Source organism: Gracilinanus agilis, chromosome 1 (genome assembly GCF_016433145.1).
Source record: "Gracilinanus agilis isolate LMUSP501 chromosome 1, AgileGrace, whole genome shotgun sequence".
Taxonomy (NCBI): Eukaryota; Metazoa; Chordata; class Mammalia; order Didelphimorphia; family Didelphidae; genus Gracilinanus; species Gracilinanus agilis.
The window spans coordinates 716,022,365-716,044,081 of NC_058130.1; the positions used below are offsets into that span (position 1 = coordinate 716,022,365).

The window sequence follows — 21,717 nt, forward strand, 5'->3', positions numbered from 1 at the left end:
CCTATTAGAACCCAGACTTTCCTGACTCCAGGCCTTGCTCTCTATCCACTGTGCTGCCTAGCCATCTCCCTGCCCCAAGTACTCTCTGAGATTCTATGGTCTATGTTCTAAGGACCTTTTAACCTCATATTCTAAGGTTCTTCCCAGATCTGATGCCATGTCCTGTTTTAAGGTTTCTCCTGTATCATATTTGATTCTACGGGCTCTTAACGGCTAACATTCTAGTTTAATGTGCCTTACAGCTTTAGGATTCTTCAAGGCCTCATTCAAATGCCTTCTCCTCTATCTAGAATCCTCCCTGATCCATGCAGCCACAAGGGTTTAATCTTCCTTTTGAGCTCTCAATGCCATTCTGTTCCACCTGGTATGTACTTTTTATATTTGTCTCATTCCCACCAGTAGACAGGACTGTAAGCTCTCTGAGGGCAAAGGCCATGTCTTTTCAGTGTAATCCATATTGTTCTTCTACTTTGTTTTAAAAAGCACTTAAAGACATGTAAGCAATTTTGCCCCATTTTATAGATGTAAAGACCTGACTTACCCCAAATCACAAGCCTAGGCTTGACTCCAGTCTAATGCATTATTTCCCAACCTGTACTAGCATAGTGCTCAATAAGCCTTTGAGCTGAAGTGACTATCCCTACCAGATATTTCTGCTTAATTCCTAGCATGATCATATGTAAATAAAACATGTCAAGATGATAGTTGGGAAAAGGGAAGTCCAAAGGGCTCTCCCTCCCTCTCTCTCCCTCTCCCTATCATTTTGTTTAAAGCTCACCACTGGGAGCAAAAGATTGGTGACTGCAGGTTAATCCCAGACAACTTGAGTTGAACCACATTTGTTATCCTAGATGATGCGCTGTATAATTCATATACTGATATAAACCACCTCCCATTTCTGGAATATGTTCCTATATTTTGTCTTCCCAAATTCTCATCTTCCTTCAAGCTCAGTCTTGGGTTCTAAACCTTCCCTGCACCCTCATCATTCTCACCCTTCTAACCCAAGAGGAAGCCTCCCTCCTCCTATTTCCCATTGACCTTTGCCTGGGCTTTTCATTCTTTTTACCTCACGTGACTTGTGTACAAATCTTTTCCCCCATTATATTGGAAGTAATTTGAGACAAAGGATGTCCTTGTCCTGATGGCTTGGAGTATTTCTTGCAGTCAGGACTATAGACAAGACACGTACACAAAGACGCGCGCACACACACTGTACCCCAGAACAAAATACAAAGCTTCCTTTCTACTTTCCCATCTCTCAAGATTGTTTTTAGGTCAACTCTACATGCTCTTAAACTAACATTTCTCAGGAACCGTTTTTCTGTGTTTCTAAGTCCCTTTTTTCTCATGTTACTGTGTCTGGCCTGTTGTTAGGACTTCATGTTCTAGCAAGAGATGTTAGACGCATCCCTTTCCACGTGATTTGATTCTCTGTGTAACTCAATCTGTAGTTTGTTAAGGAGAGGGCTGTGCTTTCTAATAGCTCACAAAGAACCTTTACAGCATGGATGGGCCTCTGAAGCTGTTTCCATTTCATTCTTTTTGGATTTAATACTAACACGAACATAAAGGTACCTCCTCTGAGCCATGCAATTGTTACTCTAGAACCCTAAACACAGATTAAAGAATTCCCACCCTTTTAGCCTCCGCCATCATAGGGTCAGGCATATGGTATATTTCATAATTCTTTAATGCACACATTTTAAAAAATGTACAATTTTTAAAGGTTATTTCTTGAAAAAATAAAAGTACTTAGTATCAAATAGGGTTTTCTGAAGTCAAAAACACTTTACAATTTTGAATGCCACACAACATCCCTGTGAGGTAGGATAGAATCATCCCCATTTTACAGGTGAGGAAAACAACACAAGTGAAGCCCTTCAAGGCCTGAGCCTCAACAAAATCTCAAGGGGCTTTTTTGTCCCGGTGCTTTGTGCATTCAGTGAGAAAGCACTTGGAGTGGAAAATAGAAATCCATCTAATACTGACCCTTTTTTCAAACCAAATTGAACTCTGAGAGGTTGGGAGAACATGCAAAAGATGTTAACCAATCAGGTGCACTTTCAACTGCTAGACTGGTGAAGCATAGCTTTCTAATTAGGTTTTTTTTCTTCTGAAAAATGCATTGGAAAAATCTTAATATGAGCAACCTTTTTTTTTCTTTTGTGGTCAAAATAGTGTATACTACCTTAATGCTGTACTGTACAGTTCTTTCAAGGAAGAGACCTTAGAAGGCGGCAGCATGGAATTTACACAGTAACTGTGCTGGCTCAGTTATACTTACAGTGTTAGATGCATAGAACTAGAAAGCTACAGAACCCCATCTTAACATTTGGGCATCAGGTCATGACCCCTCACTGGCATATGGCCTCTTATCACAGTAAGAAGGGTGGTGGCCATTGGTGACTATAAAGGGGTTAGATTTGATTTTCAGAATTAAAACAAACTTGTGGAATGACTAATTTATAAAAATTCTACTGCACCAACAGGTTTAAGGCTGTAACTTAAGTTGATGAAGAAGCATGAAATGGGGAAAAGAGATTACTTTCTCCCAAGTTTGCATCCTTTCCAGGGAGATAGTGCTCCTGGAATAGTCATTAGGTAAGCTTCACTTTAGAGTTCATCAAAAAGGAAGCTCCTTTCCCCTGAGATCCAGATACACACCAGATGCCTTGTCTTTTGGGACAGAAGCCAACATTGGAGAATTGCAGGTCCCGTAGGTTAAATCCAACAGTCCAAAGATACTGTCCCCAGCCTTCCAGGAACTGCCTGACAAGGGACTCTTTAAGTTGTTTGTGATAGGAACTTTCCTGCCTGGCCTTAGTTCTTGGTTTTAAAGTTGGGGTCTGTGCTGTTTTACAGGAACAGTTCTACTCAGAAGCAGGGTGTTAAGTTTCTAAGGTTCTTTAAGGACTTAAGACTCCATTAGCCAATGAATTATAAGAGAGGACAAAAGAAATCTTTTCACAACCAGACCAACTGTAGTTTAGATGGCGTGTACCACCACGGAGTGGGTATGTGTGGGGGGGCTGGGCATCTTAGTCCTGGAATCCAAGGCTGCACTAGAATAGGCAGAGGCTCCCACCCCTATCCAACCCATTCATGCCCCGCCCCACCTCCCTCCTCCCACCATTCCCACTGCCACACAAACCAGCAATCACCAAGGAATTCCCAGCCAAGTCAGTCTAATGCCTTTTCTTTTTAATTATTTAAATAGAGGAGCTTAGGCTCACACATTAAACAAGCTTATTTTTTTTTTTTAGTTTATTCTGCATTCCAGTGAGAACATTAACTGCATTTTCCACCTTGATAGACGTTAAGCTGTCTTATAAATAAATCATTTTATAGTTTAACACCGCAAAACTAATATGACAGACCTAATTTCCTTAAAGGGGGAGGGCATCAGATTATCAACATCCTGGTCTTTGGTGGCCTGCAAACACTAATCTAGTGGTGGCTTTTAGCATATGCAGTACAGTATATTAGTGTCAAAACTTCACTTTCCTGAGCGTGACCTTTCTCCAAAAATGAAGAGGGCAGCTGTTTAACCTTTTCTGCTAGACTTTCACTTTGGCAGGGCCGAAAATCTCTTTGCTGCCTGCCAAAGCCCATGTAGTCAGTCATCTGTCCTGAGAAAAACTGCTATGATGGCATGTTTTTCCAGGACCACCTGCTCTTGGCCAGCACTTAACCCTGGGCTATGGGAAACAGAGCTTTCTGTAAACTCTAGTTTAAAGCCTGTCACGGGCTGTTGGCCTAATAATCACATTCTAATTGCATTTTATTAAACTTTTGCCATATATGGGACCTTGTTCATGGGATCAGCTTTGGAAGATGGCTTTTAAAACAATTATGGCTCCCAAATCACCGAGTCTATCAATTAAATTACAAAATGGGCATGGAGACTGTGACACTGGGTGGGAAATAATGTTCTCTGGCTTTAACATGGAAATGAAGTTTTGGTGGCTATTTCTGGATCAGAGAACTAGTGTTGAACACAGCTCCTTTAGCATAGACCCTGTTCATGGTTTCTAAGCAAGAGTTAGGGGATCTCCTACTGAGAGTGGAGGAACTGGGAGGTTCATGTGCAAAGAGTAGAAGTGAGGTTTTCAAAATGGAATTGTCCTATTACAGCTTTATGGATTGAAGCCACAGACTTCCATCTTAAATGTAAAGCACACACAATTCTCCACATACCATTTTGACCTGCATTGCCCATTCCAAGGACTGCAAAACAAATACTGCTTTAAACTAAACGGATCTGTCAGTGAGGATGGGGATGTAGGGGGGAACCACAGAAATCCAGCTTCACAAACAGGCAGCAAAATCTTAGGACTTCTGCACAACACTTGCAGGCTGGCCACTTGAAAAATAAAAACCAAACCAAATGAAAGCTGTGTTAAATGGTGGCCAGTTCTACTGGGCTCCAGCTGACTCCCACTCTATGGTAACTAGAACAACACAGAGTATTTGGGGACAGACTGGAAGAAATCGCCTTGCTTCTTGAATTGCAAACTTGCTCCAAAGCTGCAACCCATCGGTCAGGAGATAGCTATTCAAGAACACCGTCAGCTGAGTTCATCTGGCATCCAAGGGGAAGAGGGGAGTATACCACTTCCTGCTTCTCTGTCAGTAGGTGAGGAAGGCAATAGCTTTCATCCCTCTGCCCCTAGGGTAAGGTCAATGAAAGTCTCCCAGCACTTAGGAGGACAGAATTCATAAAAGAACTTGCATGACTTTCTCCCTTCTATCAATAAGTGGGTTGTTCAAGGGAAGGCAGCTCTTCTGGTGCACTCCCCTGAAGGCCTTTATGGTGTACTGACTCTGGATTTCTCACTCAAAGGAGTAGTCAATGGGGAATATGGAAGCTCTAGATCCCGCCCCTGAGGCACGTTTCACCAGAAGCCATCCCACACTATCTGGAAAGGTGGGAAATATAAGGTGCTACAAAGCCTTGGTACTTCCCTCTCCTCTGAGGATGACTGAGCAAGGAGGGATGGTGAGGGGCGCCCTCCCCCCATTCAGTGCAGTTCAATGAAAGCCTCCAGTTCTTCAGGGATGAAGCCCTTGTATGGGACCTTGTGCTTGTCTAGGGCACGGGCTGCAAGGCACTGGAGGGTAATATAGTTGAAGGGCTGCATGGTGCTCTTGCTGAGCAGCTTTTCATCCAGCAGTTCATAGGCAGTTTTCTTGAAGGCATTAGTTGCATCCATGTGGGCACCAGCCTCCATCAGGGCACTCATGATCAGAGGGCAGTTGTTTTGGGCAGCTATGTGCAATGGGGTGTTGTTGTCAAAGTCCCTGCTGTCTGGGTCAGCCCCACATTCTAATAACACATTCACCACGTGCAGAGAAGGAAACTTGCCCACTGGGTAGCGGCCCACAGCAGTTGTGTCCTTGTCCACAGCCATATGCAAAGGGGTAAAACCATTCTTGCCCCGGGGACTACATTTGAGAAGCCTGTAGACAGTCTGACGTTTGAGGTGCTCTTGTTCTGGGGTACATTCCACTTTTTCCAAAAGATATATTAGGTGGAGGATAATAGCTAGGGCTTTGGTGAACTGTGAGGAGTCACCAGGGTCTTTGGGGTGCTGCAACGCCCTCTCTACTTCTCGTACTCCTTTACTAAGCACACCCATGAGGTCAGCGAAGCCAATTTGGGTGCCCAGACTGCCCTTGGTGGTTCGGTCCTGCAGCACATAGGAGAAGAGTTCTGCAAAAGAGAGGAAACTGCTAGCTGTCATGGGGCTCAGAGGTTCTAGGTTGTTCTGTTGCATGTCTAGGGCATACTTCCACAAATGAATGCACCTTTCAAAGTTGCCGGAGTCTGCATATACTGCCCCTCTGTAGCGAATGTAGTAGGAAGTGTCTGGGTGGGAGGGTCCCAGGATGCGCTCCCGGATCAACAAGGCCTGCATCCTCACCTCATCTGGGTCGGTAATAAGGGCTTCCAATTCTTCTGGGGTATTCACTTCCCTGGAGTAATCATAAGCCAGGACTAGCTGTTGGGGCTGGGGCTTGGGCAGATATTCGCCCCCCTGGTGCCGCAGCTCCATGGCCCTCCTCCAGTACTTGAGGGCACCTAGCAGGTCCCTCTTTTTGTCTACGAAGGTGGCCCCAAGCAACTCCAAAGCCTCCACAGCAGCTTCTCGGCTGGTGGGGCAGCAGCTCTCATAAGGCTCTGGTGACTGGGCCTCCTCTGCACCACTGCTGGTGCTGGGTCCAGCAGCGGCGGCAGCGGATTCCTCTTCTTCTTCCTCCCGCTGCAGCAGCTTGGGTTGGACTTGGACTTCAGGGGCGGGCTGCTCCTGGATGAGGTACTCTACAATGTTGGTGTGGCCTGTGACGCTGGCCGCCAGCAGTGGTGTCATGCCATAGCCATCACGCTCCATGCGTGCCTTGCATCCCAGAAGCAGCTGCAGGATCTCCAGGCTTCCGGATTCAGCGCAATCATGAAGCGCAGTGTTGCCTTTAGCGCTGCGGCGGTTCACCTGCGCACCTTGCTCCAGCAGGTAGCGGGCAATCTCGCGATGGCCCTTGTAGCAGGAAATCATGAGGCACGTATGCCCGTGGCGGTTGGCCACCTCCAGGTCGGCCTGGTGCTCGCCCACCAGGTAGCGCACCACATCCAGGTGCCCATCGAAGCAGGCGGCTCGCAGAGGTGTGGAGTTGGTGCGGGTGGTGCGGTTCACTGAGGCCCCACGCCGCAGCAGGCTCTGCACTACTCCCAGGTGCCCGGCGGCTGAGGCAGCCCATAGTGGCGGCGCGCCCTCGATAGTCTCGCCGTCGAAGTGCACAGACCCGCCAGCCTCTACACTGGCGCCACAGCGGTCCACCAGGTACTCCACTACGTCCAAGTGGCCATAGCGGGCGGCGATGAGCAGCGGGGTGCCCCCGGCGGCTGGGCCCCCAGCCGCCGCCCCCGCCGCTCCAGCCGCCGGCTCCCCGGTCAGCTCGTCCAGCTCCTCCCGGCTGCGGCCGCTCAGCAGCTTCTGCAGCAGCTGCAGCTTGCCGTCGCGCGCGGCGTTGTACACGGCCGTGCGCAGATCCATGGCGCGAGCTGCTCCCCGCCCATCAGCCGCGCGGGGCCGGGGCAAGGCCTAGCCGAGCCGAGCCGAGCCGAGCCGAGCCGAGCCGAGCCGAGCCGAGAGCGGCGGCAGCCGAACTAGAGCCCAACAACCTTCTCCCTCTCCCCCGCCGCCATCTTAGGCCTGCCGGAGGCAGGACAAAATGGCGCCCGGCGACGGGGAGGAGCCTGGAGGCTCGTCGCGCGCGAGGGCCGCCGGGAAATGTAGTTCTCCGTTAGGGACGGCAGCCACACAGACCAAGATTTCCGGAAGTGTTAGGAAGAAACGGGGACGCTGTTCGTGATAATCAGAAGAGAGAGGGGCGTGTGTGGGAATTGTAGTTTCTATCAACGAGCCTCTGGTGGCTGCAGGGCTAGGGCTGAGGATCTTGGCCGAACTATGCTTCCCAGTATGCAAAGCACCTCCTCCGCCCCACTTTCCTCTCACCGGTTGTATGAGAAAAGTGAGGAATCTTTGGATAGGATAGGCTCTTTCGAACGTCACCGCCCGTTAGCCAATAGCAAGTAGAAGATAGTCCCGAGTCGTTTACTCCCCCCACCCCCCACCCCCGCCGCACCCACTTTCAACTGCCTTCAACGGCTTTCAACCGCCGGAGAACTTCATTTCCCGGCAACCTTTGGGAGCAAGAGGGCGGCAATGAACCAATCAAAAACTTGGATGATGGGACCGCCTTCCGGGCAGATTAAGGCGGGGTTTTGGTGTCAGTTTCTAGGCGGGTGGTAGGTAAGGCGCTCTCGAGGAGAGCATAGGGGGCGCTAGGGAGCCCCGGGGAGATGGTTGCCACCTGCGCCACAAAAGTCCCCTGTGTACTCATTTCTCTTGCTTTATTTCGTCTATGTCGCCGGCGCACCATATAGTTATGGACACAATCGTCCCAAACCTGCCAAGAGTGTAGGAGGAAATGGGGGGTGCGTGGGGGGGAGTGTGGGGAGGAAACAAAGGGGCATGGGAGGAGCTGAGGTGCGTCATCTAGTCCAACTCATTTTACAGATGAGGAAACTGAGGCCCAGAGAGGGAAAGTCATGTAATTAGTTCTATTGAACACCTACTGTTAATTGTTAGGGGGCTCTGCTAAACACTGGCGTTACAAAGAAGGACAAAAGACCCGCCCTCTAGGAGCTCCCAGTCTAATGTGGGGAGACAATTTGCAAACTACTCTCTCCAAATTACAGCCATTATAAATGAGTGATCACAGAGGGAAGGCACTAGCATTAAAGGGGTTGGGAAAGACTGCTAAAAGGTGAAATTTTAGCTGGGACGTGAAGGAGATAGAGATGAGAGAGAGCATCCCAGAACCTGGAAACAACCAGCAAAACTGCCCACTGTCTAGATATAACACACAGGATGCTAGTGTGACTGGCCACAGCCAGGGTTATTCAACTATTTCTTGGCACAAAGGGAAGAGTAGGGTAGTTGGAGTCTGGAAGACCCAAGTTCCAATCCTGCCTCAGACTTGGCAAGTCGTTCAACTTTCTTCCAGCATGGACTCCATGGTCTCCAAGGGATATTCAAACTCTAGGTTTAAAAACAAGTCCATCCCATTTTCTACACTACTTCAGCTTCCCAACGCCCTGGGACCTGGGGTATCAGACCATCATACTCAGTATGTGCCAGACTGGGAGTCGGTAGAACTGCATGTTAACCCCAATGACTCACTTTGAATTAGTCACTTGCCTTTCCCCATTTTAAATAAGGGGATTTAAAGTCCTAACTAGCTAGAGGTTCTTGCCTTTGAGGCTATGAACTTGATTTTTAAACAAAAATGTTGATAACAATATCATTTATTTCCTTTGCATGTATGTATTAACATTCTGAGAACAGATCGATAGGCTTCCCCAGACTGCCAAAGGCATCCATCACACAAAAAAACTAAAGAACCCCTGACTTAATTTCAGTGATTCTCTGTCACCCACAGGATCAATGATAAAATCCTCTGCAGGGTATTCAAGGTACATGATATGGGAAAAGGCATCAGGTGCTTACCAGATTTATCAGATTACTCATTTCCAGGAAGTGAATCTAGGCAAGAGAAAAAGTTTCAAAAAGCCAAGGAGATAACAAATGAATCCCCAAGAATATCATATATTTTACCATCTCCATAGGTAGAAGGAGGAAGAAAATTTGTAACTGAAAAAATACCTATATGTCTTTTATTGTTTATAAAGGGTACATTGTCTTAATCACTTGACAATTTTTTTTCTATCCAAAAAACAAGTTTTGAGTTTTTTTTCTTATCAGGCACAAATGAATCACTGAGAATATAAATCCACTGAGCCTAAAATAGATGACATTTATACCTTTTGTCCTGTATGGTAGATTAATATTGTGGAGATGGTTAGACTTGAAGGGACACTGGCTGGTTGATCAAGGGCAGATTACTTCATTTCTCTAAGCCTTGGTTTCCTCCTGTGTAAAATGGGGTTATGATATCTGAAGTACCTACTGTCCAGGGCTGTTTTAAAGCTCAGATGAGATAATGCTTGTAATAATGCTTTGCAAACCTTAAGGCAGCATAAATGTCAGCTATTTTTGGCCCCAGTGGATTTATATTCTTAGTGATTCATTTGTGCCTGATTGGAGTGGGGAAGGGAAAACAAATTTTTTTTTTTTCTGGCCCTTTGAAACCTTTTCTTTTGCTTAAATTCACTTTCTGGAAGTGAGTAATCTGATAAATCTGAGAAGTACACCATGCCTTTCCCATATCATGTGTTTGTGAAAGTGGATTTTCTGCATGTGTTGGATTAAAATCTAAATTCAGATACAAGCTAGAATGGAATACAAGGTTGAAGCTTTCATTATTTCAGCCAGACTCTGAAACAGTTCTATAAAGCAGTAGTAGCTATATCAAGTGATTCAGAGACAATTGTCTAGACACAATCAAAACCTCACACAAATATGTATCACTTTTATTTTTTCAGTTACCAATTATCTGCCTCTCTCTATTCTCTCCCCCCAACCATGGAAATGGTAAGAAATAGAACCCATCATATATATCAAATCATGTTAAATATTTCCATATCTGGAGAGAGAGAGACAGAGAAAGAGAGAGACAGACAGACAGAGAGAGAGAAGAAATGCTTTAATCTGCATTCTGAGTCCAGTTGTCTATCTGGAGGTACACATTTTTCATCATGAGTCCTTTGGAGTTATGGTGGATCATTGTATCCATCACAGTAGACTTTGTGAAGTTTTTCACAATTATAATATTGTTACTGGGCACATTATTCTTCTGGTTCTGCTCATTTTACTTTGCATTATTTCATTTAAGGCTTCTTAGATTTTTCCAAAATGTCTCCATTTCTTACAGCAGTAGTGTATGTATTTATTTTGATTTATCTTTCTATCTCTTCCTGCTAGGTTTTATTAGAAGTGGAATGCTAATGATTTGTGTGGGTTTATTTTGTATCTTATAGTTTCCCTAAAGGTATTATTTCTTTAGATTAGTTTTTTAGTTTACTCCTTGGGATCCTCTAAGTAAATGATTATATATTCAGAAAGTGATCATTTTATTTTCTCACCGCCTCTGCCTATTCCTTCAATCTCTTCTTATGCTATAGTTAGCATTTCTATTATAATATTGAATAATAATGATAATAAATGGATATCCTTACTTCACCTTTTATCTTATTCGAAAGGTTTCTAGTTTATCTAGTTTACAGATAATATTTATTTTTTATTTCAGATAGGTACTATTTGTTTTAAGAAAAGCTATACTTATTCCTATGCCTTCTTGTATTAAAAACAAAACAAAACAAAACAAAACTTTCCCTTTTGTCTTAGTTATCCATTCTAGGATAACTTGACCAGGGTCACACTGGAAGGACCCTTCTAGTGTTTGTTTATAGAAATGGGTGCTATTTTGTCAACAGTTTTTTCTCCATCTGTTGATATATGATTTTTGTTTTGTTTTTGTTACTGACATGGTCAATTATGCTTATAGTTTTCCTAATATTACTGTCTTTTTCAAATTAAATCACAAATCTGTACCACCAAAAGAAGAAAATGTAGGTGCTGCTGTAATTCAAGCTCAGATGAATTTTTAAATGTTATTGAATTTCATTGCAGTTTTTGTCAATGAGAAAAATCGGTGAATAATATCATAATTACTCTAACATGGTGGGATGAAAAATATTTTAATATTTAAAAAGGCTATTTATGAAAAAAAAGGGAAAACAGTGAAAAGCATGTTTAATTTTGAGTCATAGGATCTGGGTTCCAATCTCAGCTCTGCTAATTATTACTGATACAACTTTGAGTAAATAATACTATCTCTGTGCCTCAGTACCTTAATCTATAAAAAAGCAGGCTGGACTAGATGGCTTATAAAAACCTTAAAGCTCTAATGATCTCTGTGGTCTATTCCAGCTCTGATGTTTATCAGTTATGACTTCCTGGCCAGAGAGCCTTGGGGAAATCACCTAACATACAAGCTTTAGTTTCTCCCAATATCTATTGGAAGTAGATAATAATACTTGTCCCATTACCTAAACAGCCAATCAAGAAACATTAAGTCCCCGCTATGTGCCTGCCATTATTCTAGGTGTTGGGGATACCAAAAAAAGCAAAAATAGCTTCTGTTCTTTTAAAAATCCTTAGCTTCTATCTTAGAATCAATTCTAAATATTGGTTCCAAGACTAGCGGTAAGGGCTAGACATTTAGGGTCAACTGACTTGCTCAGGGTCACACAGCTAGGAAGTATCTGAGGTCACATTTGAACCAGGCTTGGCTCTCAATCCACCAAGTTTTTTAGCTGCTCCTTGTCTCTGTTCTTAAGGAACTTACATTCTAATGGAGGAAATGACATATGCATAAATAGATACATACAAGAAACATGCAGAATAGATAAAAAATACATAGAGAAGTCACAAGCAGTAAAAGAGACAGGAGAGACTCACTGCAAAAGGTGGCCAGGTTGGGAAGAGCTTTAAATGCCAAATAAAGGTATTTGTTTTTAAATAGCTATTGAAATTAATATTGAGAAGAGGAGTGACATGGTCAGACTTATTTATGTTGGGAAATCCACTTGGCAGCTGAGCGGAGGATGGATTGATGTGGAGAAAGACAAAGCAGGAAGACCATTTTGGACTAGGAAAGAGAGCCTATACTCATTTGAACAGTGGCAGGTGAATGGAGAATGGAAGACTTGTAAGAGAGATGTTTGGGAGATTTAGCAGCTCAATAGGTACATGAGGTCATAAGAGTGCGGCATCAAGGATTACAGTTGAGATTGGGAATCCAAATAGGAAGATGGCAGTATCCTCCCAGTGGGCTGGAAGTTAGAAGAGGGGTGGAGGTCAGAGTTCATGATTTCTGTTTGGGGTATGTTGAGAGACAGCTATAAAACTTGGGTGGGGGGAGTTGTGTGGAAAGTGCTTTCTTATTGTAAAGGAATAAATACAGAAGTTGCTAAATAGAAATTGTTTATTCATCCACTAGTTTGCTTAATCAGTTTAGTTGAAATATGTACTGAATCTCTATTGTTCCTGGTCTTAAATAGCAATGACATCTATAATATCACCATTTTACTCAAGAATCCCCCATTGCCTCCATTTGACATTTTTTTTAACCCTTCCCTTCCCTCTTAGAATCAATACTGTATATTGGTTCTAAGGCAGAAGAGCGGTAAGGGCTAGGCAATGGGGATTAAGTGACTTGCCCAGGGTCACACAACTTTGCAGTATTTGAGGCCAGATTTGAACCCAGGACCTCCCTTCTCTAGGCCTGGCTCAATTCACTGAGTTACCTAATTCCACCCTACCCCACCTCCCTATTTGGCATTTTTTTTAAGCCTTTTATAACTTTACTCCAGCCAGGTTTTAAGATTATTACACAGTAGAACCCTTCTGCCACTCCAAGGAGGTAGCTAGGTAGTACAATGGATAGAGTGTGGGACCTGGAGTCAGGTAGATCTGAGTTCAAATCCTGACTTAGATAATTACTTAGCTATATGAAGTCAAGTCACTTGAGTTCTCTCATACTCAATTTCCTCATTTGTAAAAGGGAGATGATCATAATAGTACTTAAAGGATTGTCATGAGGATCAAATATGTTAGTTTTGTAAACCTTAAAAAGCTATATAAATTCTGCCCATTATTACTCCACAGTTTGACCAAAGTAGCTTTCTTAGTGTTCCTCATACACAGCATTCCGTCTCCCCTCTCCCTGACTATGTCCAGGCTGCTCCCCACACCTGGAATGCACCCCCTCTTTTTTTTCCTTGCAGAATCCCTACCTTCTTTTACAGCTCAACTCAAGACCCACTTCTTACATGAAACCATCCCTTATCCCCCAGCTACTCTTGCCTTTCTTTACCTCCCAAACTACCTTGCATCACCTGACTTTGTATATATTTTGAGAAACAGAATGAAATGGTGGATAGAGTTAGCCTCAAAGAAACCTGAGTTCAAGTCCTACCTTTGATGTAGACTTTGAGAGTCTGAGCTTATTACTGAACCTCTCAGTGCTTCAGGCAACTCTCTAAGAGAAGACTCTTAAATGTTTTTTTAAAATAATGGCTTCTTTTGACAGTCTGATGAAACCTATAGATTCCTTTTCAGAATAACATTTCCAAATGCATAAGATTAGATACACTGGATTACAGAGGAAACCAATTATATTTCAATATAATCGTGTGTGTATATATGTGTGTATGTATGTATAGATTTTAATTTAATTTTGATTTTATTGATTAATTATGAAAAATTTTCCATGGTTACAAGATTCATGTTCTTTCCCTCCTCCCCTCCCACTGCCCTCCCATAGCCAATGCACAGTTTCCCTGGGTTTTAATGTGTCATTGATCAAGACCTATTTCCATATTATTGATATTTGCACTGGGGTGATCAATTAGAGTCTACATCCCCAATTGTATCCCCATTGACCCACATGATCAAGCAGTTGGTTTTCTTCTGTGTTTCTACTCCCACAGTTCTTTCTCTGGATGTGGATAGCATTCTTTCTCATAAGTCCCTCAGAAATGTTTTGGATCATTGCATTGTTGCTAGTAGAGAAGTCCATTACATTCGATTGTGCCATAGTGTATCTGTCTCTGTGTACAATGTTCTCCTGGTTTTGCTCCTTTCACTCTGCATCAATTCCTGGAGGTCTTTCTAGTTCACATGGAATTTGTCCAGTTCGTTATTCCTTTTAGAACAATAGTATTCCATCACCAACAGATACCACAATTTTTTCAGCCATTCCCCAATCAAAGGACATCCCCTCATTTTCCAATTTTTTGCCACCACAAAGAACATGGCTACAAATATTTTTGTACAAGTCTTTTTCCTTATTATATCTTTGTGGGTACAAACCTAGCAGTGGTATGGTTGGATCAAAGGGTGGGCAGTCTTTTGAAGCCCTTTGGGCATAGTTCCAAATTGCCCTCCAGAATGGTTGGATCAATTCACAACTCCACCAGCAATGTATTAATGTCCCAATTTTGCCACATCCCCTCCAACATTTATTACTTTCCTTTGTTATCATGTTAGCCAATCTGTTCTGTGTGAGGTGGCATCTCAGAGTTGTTTTGATTTGCATTTCTCTAATTATAAGAGATTTAGAACACTTTTTCATGTGCTTATTAATAGTTCTGATTTCTTTATCTGAGAATTGCCTATTCATGTCCCTTGCCCATTTATCAATTGGGGAATGGCTCGATGTTTTGTACAGTTGATTTAGCTTCTTATATATTTGAGTAATTAGACCTTTGTCAAAGGTTTTTGTTATAAAGATTTTTTTCCCAATTTGTTGCTTCCCTTTTAATTTTGGTTGCATTGGTTTTGTTTGTACAAACCCTTTTTAGTTTAATGCAATCAAAATGATTTATTTTACATTTTGTACTTTTTTCTAACTCTTGTTTGGTCTTGAAATCTTTCCTTTCCCAAAGATATGATAGATATATTATTCTGTGTTCACCTAATTTACTTATAGTTTCCTTCTTTATATTCAAGTCATTCACCCATTCTGAATTTTCTTGGTGTAGGGTGTGAGATATTGATCTAAATCTAATTTCTCCCATTCTATTTTTCCAATTTTCCCAGCAGTTTTAATCAAATAGTGAATTTTTGTCCCAAAAGCTGGGATCTTTGGGTTTAGCATACGCTGTCTTGCTGAGGTTATTTACTCCCAGTCTATTCCACTGATCCTCCCTTCTGTCTCTTAACCAGTACCATATTGTTTTGATGACCACTGCTTTATAGTACAGTTTAAGATCTGGTACTGCTGGGCCCCCCTCCTTCACATTTTTTTCATTATTTCCTTTGATATTCTTGATCTTTTGTTCTTCTAAATGAACTTTGTTATGGTTTTTCCTAATTCAGTAAGACAGTTTCTTGGTAGTTTGATAGGTATGGCACTGAATAAGTAAATTAATTTGGGTAGGATTGTCATTTTTATTATGTTAGCTCGTCCTACCCATGAGCAGTTAATGTTTTTCCAATTGCTTAGATCTAATTTTAATTGTGTGGAAAGTGTTTTGTAGTTGTGTTCATATAATTCTTGTGTTTGTCTTGGCAAATAAATTCCTAAATATTTTATATTGTTGAGGGTGATTTTAATGGAATTTCTCTTTCTAACTCTTGCTGCCGAGATGTGTTGGAAATATATAGAAATATATAGAAATGCTGATGATTTATGTGGGTTTATTTTGTATCCTGCAACTTTGCTAAAGTTGTTAATTATTTCCACTAACTTTTTAATTGATTCTCTAGGATTCTTTTTACTTTTAAACTCTTACCTTCTGTCTTGGAGTCAATACTGTGTATTGGCTCCAAGGCAGAAGAGTGGTAAGGGCTAGGCAATGGGGGTTAGGTGACTTGCCCAGGGTCACACAGTTGGGAAGTGTCTGAGGCCAGATTTGAACATAGGACCTCCCCTCTCTAGGTCTGGCTCTCAATCCAATGAGCTACCCAGCTGCCCTCTCTCTAGGATTCTTTAAGTAGACCATCATATCATCTGCAAAGAGAGAGAGAGAGAACTTGGTCTCCTCATTGCCCATTTTAATACCTTCAATTTCTTTTTCTTCTCTAATGCTACTGCTAGTGTTTCTAGTACTATGTGAAATAGTAGAGGTGTTAATGGGCATCCTTGTTTCACTCCTGATCTTATTGGGAAGGCTTCTAATTTATCCCCATTGCATATAATGCTTGTTGATGGTTTTAGGTATATACTGTTTATTATTTTTAGGAAAGGTCCTTCTATTCCTATACTTTTCAGTGTTTTCAATAGGAATGGATGCTGTATTTTGTCAAAGGCCTTTTCAGCATCTATTGAGATAATCATGTGATTTTTGTTTGTTATATTGTTGATATGATCAATTATGTGGATGGTTTTCCTAATGTTGAACCATCCTTGCATTCCTGGTATAAATCCCACCTGATCATGGTGGATGATCTTCTTAATTACTTGCTGGAGTCTCTTTGCTAGTATTCTATTTAAGATTTTTGCATCTATGTTCATTAGGGAGATTGGTCTATAGTTTTCTTTCTCTGTTTTTGGTCTACCTGGCTTTGGGATCAGTACCATGTTTGTGTCATAGAAGGAATTTGGTAGGACTCCTTCTTTGCTTATCATATCAAATAATTTGTATAGTATTGGGATTAGTTGCTCTTTGAATGTCTGATAGAATTCACTTGTGAATCCATCAGGCCCTGGCGATTTTTTCTTAGGGAGTTCTTTGATGACTTGTTCAATTTCTTTTTCTGATATGGGATTATTTAGGTATTCTATTTCTTCTGCTGTTAATCTAGGCAATTTATATTTTTGTAAATATTCATCCATATCACCTAGATTGCTATATTTATTGCCATATAATTGCAAAAAATAGTTTTTAATGATTGCCTTAATTTCCTCTTCATTAGAGGTGAGGTCTCCCTTTTCATCTTTTTATTTGAATGCCTAAACTTTCCCCCTGGAAGTATATAGTCAGTTTTGATGCGTAGTTGATCCTTGCCTTTCTGAATATCATATTCCAAACCTTGCGGTCTTTTAGTGTGGAGGCTGCCAGATCTTGTTTAATCCTGATTGGTGCTCCTTTATATCTGAATTGTCTCTTTTTGGCTTCTTATAATATTTTCACCTTAGCTTAGACGTGCTTGAATTTGGCAATTACATTCCTGGGGGTTGTCTTTTGAGGATTTAACATAGAGGGTGATCAGTGGATAGAACTTTTGTTTTTTGTCCTTTTGAGGGACTCTGTATTGGTTGGTGGTGAGGAGAGGAAGAGTCTTACCTCTACACTGCAGCCATCTTAACCCAGAAATTCTGGAGGGGAGCCATTTTGATAGAGATTTCAAAGGAATGCTGTATGTATATATTTAAAAGTTCCTGAGCCTTAGGTCAAGAATACCTGCTCTAAGATTATTGGTCACTGATCTGTATTGATGAAAGGTGTTTACTCACTGGGAACTCCTCCTATACCAGTAAAACCAAATACAGTCCTCTGTCATATCTACTTACATGTATATATACTGTTAAAGTCATCAGCCTTCACCAGAAATGTCACAGCAATCTAAACATTTGTTTAAAATAGAGCATACACAAAAATGAACAATATGGAAATCTGTTTTGCATGATCATATATGTATAACCCAGATTGCTCCGGAGGGAGAAGAGGGAGGGAGACAGTTTAAATCATATAACTTAGAAAACTTAGTGGAAATTTGTTATTATGTGTAATTGGTTTAAAATTTTTGAAAAAAATTGAAAAATAGAGCATAGTGGGAAATAAAGAGATGTTGCATTATCTTCAAGCAGACCAAAGGTCTCATGATATTCCCAGAAAGACAAGAACTTGCTGAAGAAGCAAGGCCTGATTTGGGGTTACAAAGAACTCCTTTTTAAACAGGAGCAGTTTGGGATTCTTTCTACAGCCATACTTATTAGAATGGTCAGCAGAGGTAGGACATCTGGCCTGGATATCTGGCCCAGGTATCATTGGGATGGCTGTTTTGCATATCAACATTAAATGTTCAGGTTGCCTGGCCGAATGTCTGATATTCAAGGAAGAATGTCTGAGACACCTTAGGATTCCTTCATTTGAACATCTGGTGCAGCTATTCATTTGGGCATTATCTGAAACTGGTTTAATTGGTCTTCTCAGGATTGTCAGGAGTTCTCCTGGAACAGAAGCAATCGGCCTCTGCTGCTGAAGTTAGCAGTAATGTGATACGTTCCTAATAGTTACATTGTGCGTTATTATAATTAAAACATATACAGATATATCTGTAATATCTTAAATGCCCAAAGTTATTAATACATGTTGTTTCTCCCATAGAATATACATTTCTAGAAGGTAGACAAGAACTTTTGTTTTAGTCTTTATGTCCTCATCTTGAAGGAAGGTCAATATAATAACTTCTTGTTGAATCTAATAGGCCTCCATTTGTCTTGAATAATTCAGTAGTCTTAGTCTGAGGCAAGAAACACCTGGAGGCTAGGTTGCTCTCTGGGGTCTGGGAGATCTTTGTTTAGGTCTTTGCCAATGGTGTCCTCCTCCTATATACAGTGATGCTTTAGTTCTTTCTAAAACATTAGACTAAAAAATGTTCATGTACTTAAAAAACTAAACTCTTAGAAAACAGAATTTTACCATCTCGAACATACCTTCTGAATGTTCCAAAGAACCATGGTTTCCTTTTTTCTTTTTTTTTTTAAACCCCTGTCTTAGAATTAGTACTATATATTGGTTCTAAGGCAGAAGAGTGGTAGGACCAGGCATTTAGGGTTAAGTGACTGGCTCAAGGTTACAGCTATGAAATGTCTGAGTCCAGATTTGAATCCATGACCTTCTGTCTCTAGGCCTGGCTCTCAATCCACTGAACTACCTACCTGCCCCTTCTATTTTTATCATGCTAAAGAAATGAATCAATAAATTCAAGATTGATTGTATGTATAGCATAAGGAGCCGACTTGATATTAGAGAAAGCCAAATGCAAGAGTTCCAGGTCTGAATCTTTTCTTAGATCTTCTCAAAATCAAGAGTCTAGTACTCATAAAATATAAGAATTTTCAACTTCATACCCATGAAACATAAATTACAGTTGGTGAGAAGACCTAACAGTGTCTCCAGGGACAGATGGAAAATCCACACAACAAATCTAGTGACAAGGCCGTTTCAATTAGCTGGAGTTGTTGCCCTTTGTGATCATAGAGTGTCAGAGTTGAAAGGAAACTTAGAACATGGACTGTCAAATGTTAGCCCTGGAAGGGGCCTTAAAACACACACAGCAAGTCAGAACTAGGAGAAGCTTTAGTGGTATCTACTCATGAGTCCAAACTATTCATTTTTCCAGTCTGGTGCAGTGGAAAATGAAGGGTAATGACTATAAGAGGTGTTTTTTTTTTTTAAGTGAAGTCTTTTTGAAATGGGCAAATACTGTAAAAATCCAGAGAATAAGCTGGGAAGAGCATCACAGAAGGACTGAAATATAAGAGGGTACCCCAACTCCCCAAAAAACAGAGCCTACCTGTAATTATATGGGGAAAATGGCAAACAACAAAAAAACCACCTAACTAAAGAATTTTTATGGAGACAAAGAACAAGGTACAGACACAAAAGGGGACAGTAAAAGCAAAGCAAACACATGCAAAGTTCAAAAGAAAAATATGGATTGTACACAGATTCTGGAAGAGCTAAAAAGAGACTTCCAAAACCAATTAAGAGAGGCAGAGGAAAAGTGGGAGAGCGAAATGGGCTAATCCTATTTCTTCTATATCACCTGTTCTGGCAAAGAAACTGGTTTTCAAATTCCTAAACCCCAAACAGCAAGAGCATAGGGCCATGTAATTATAGATTCAGAGCTGGAAGTTTGCTTGGAGGCTGTCAAATATACCTTCATTTTGCAGCTGAGGAACTGAGGCACAGAGCCCATGTGGCATGCCCAGAATCACACAGCTATTTTGTCTGAGGTGGGATTTGAACTTCTATCTTTCTGATTTAGTCCAGCTTTCTATTCATGAAATCTTTTCCCCTTCCTCTCTTGCTCTCCCAGCCCTCCTTTTCCTCTCCCATCCATAGAACTAAAGGGCTGAGACATTGCCCTCCAGGGTGAGACTGAAGGAGCTGCACCTTGCTTCCTACAAACCCCTGTTTTCCATGCATGTAGCTCCATTCCCTGCTGTGTTTAGCTTTAGGCAATCCACAAGCCTCATTAACAGAATCGGTATCCCATGAACTCTTAAGCGATGCATTAGATTTACTCCCATGGCCAACCTGACTACATTATGCCCCTGTGGTGACAGGCAGGCCCAGCTCGGAGGATGGCTAATATTGACAACCTAGCTCTGACAAATCGGCTCTAACAGCAGCTGCGATCTGATGGTTAGAACTCTGGCTGGGCGAGTCAGGAGACGGCAATTCTAGCTAGTCTTGGCATTGCCACCAACTCCCTCTGTGACCTTGAGCCATATGATGTTCCTCCTCTTGGCCTCAGTTTCCTGCTCTTTTAAAGGAAGAGGTCAGAAGAGCTAATAATTGCCATTTGTATGACTTTAAAGTTTGCAAGCAATTTAGCTCTATCTACCTATCTATCATCCTATTTAAGTCTCTTGTTATTTGTCCTGTTTTGAAGAGGCCCAGTGACGGGCTTGAAGGGTATGTCTCCAGCTTGAGTTGGATTTAAGCGAGGCAGAGTTGCATAAAGTTGTCAGCCTTAATCTCCCAGAGCCATTGAAATCCAGTGGCAGGGCAGAAGTCAAGATGACAGGCGATGGCACAGGGTCTTTGGCGTCTTGGATGTCTGACCAAACTTTGAACATTCTGTAGCATCTGTTTTAGCCGCCTTCATGACCTTTGGAACAAATTGTTCTCATCTGCCCATTCTGCCAGGGAAAATCTTCACATGCTTAAGGCAGAGATCTCTGATGGGTTTGAGGTCTGCCAGTTACTCTCAACCTAGTTTATTAGCACATCAGCCAACATGGTTTTACCAGTATGGCTGCTGTACATGCTACAGACACCAAAGGTGGATGAGTAGCCCTGAAAAGAGCGTGGCAAGCCCTCATACCAGAGATACTAGTTCTCCCTGAACACTCCATTCTCACTTCCCCAAATAATCAACATATGATTTTTTTTAAAGCCACAAATAGTCCTGTGAGGTATTTCCATTTCATATAGTGGAAACAAACTTAAGTGAAGGCTAAGGGACAGCTAAATTCTACAGTGGAAACAGAGCGGTAGCCCTGAAATCGGGAGAATCTGGGTTCAAATCCAGCCTCAGACACTCACCAGTTGTGTGACCTTGGGCAAATTATTTAACCTGCTTACCTCAGTTTACTTTTCCCAAAAGGAATAATAGTACCCACCTCTAATAGTTGTTGTGAGGATCAAATGAGATAATTGTAAAGCACTTAGCACAGTGCCCCAGGTACAAAGGAAGTATATCAATGTTAGCTACTACTCTTATTATTAGATGGCCACACAACTAGTAAGTTGCCTGAGGTAAGATTTGAACCCTATGCTATCCTTTCCAGCTCAGATATTCTATGCTCCAACATCCCTTTCAGCTCTGACATTCTGGGTTCTAAAATCCCTTCCAAATTTAAAACCTTGTCCAACTTGACATTCTCTGTTTTATATAAGGACCTTCCCAGCTGTGACATTTCTAAAGTGCCCCTCAGCTCTGACAT

The 21,717-nt window shown here is 41.9% G+C and overlaps 1 protein-coding gene across 2 annotated transcripts; it reads right to left on the reverse strand.

Annotated features, from left to right (window-relative positions):
* Positions 1–3,187: 3,187 nt before the first annotated feature.
* Positions 3,188–7,153, reverse strand: FEM1A (fem-1 homolog A). 2 transcript variants are annotated; one of them, XM_044658492.1, is made up of 2 exons: positions 6,307–7,153; positions 3,188–6,171 (listed from the first exon to the last, which is right to left on the reverse strand). In XM_044658492.1, exons 1-2 carry the CDS (start codon positions 7,053–7,055, stop codon positions 5,025–5,027), a joined length of 1,896 nt encoding a protein of 631 aa, XP_044514427.1. In that variant the 5' UTR covers positions 7,056–7,153; the 3' UTR covers positions 3,188–5,024. The 2 variants fall into 2 exon arrangements, with proteins under 2 accessions (XP_044514427.1, XP_044514426.1); XM_044658491.1 differs by having other exon boundaries at positions 3,188–7,153.
* Between the last annotated feature and the right edge of the window lie 14,564 nt (positions 7,154–21,717).

Excerpts from the sequence above, each read along its gene's own strand:
- FEM1A (XM_044658491.1), bottom strand. The coding sequence starts at position 7,055 with ATGGATCTGCGCACGGCCGTGTACAACGCCGCGCGCGACGGCAAGCTG.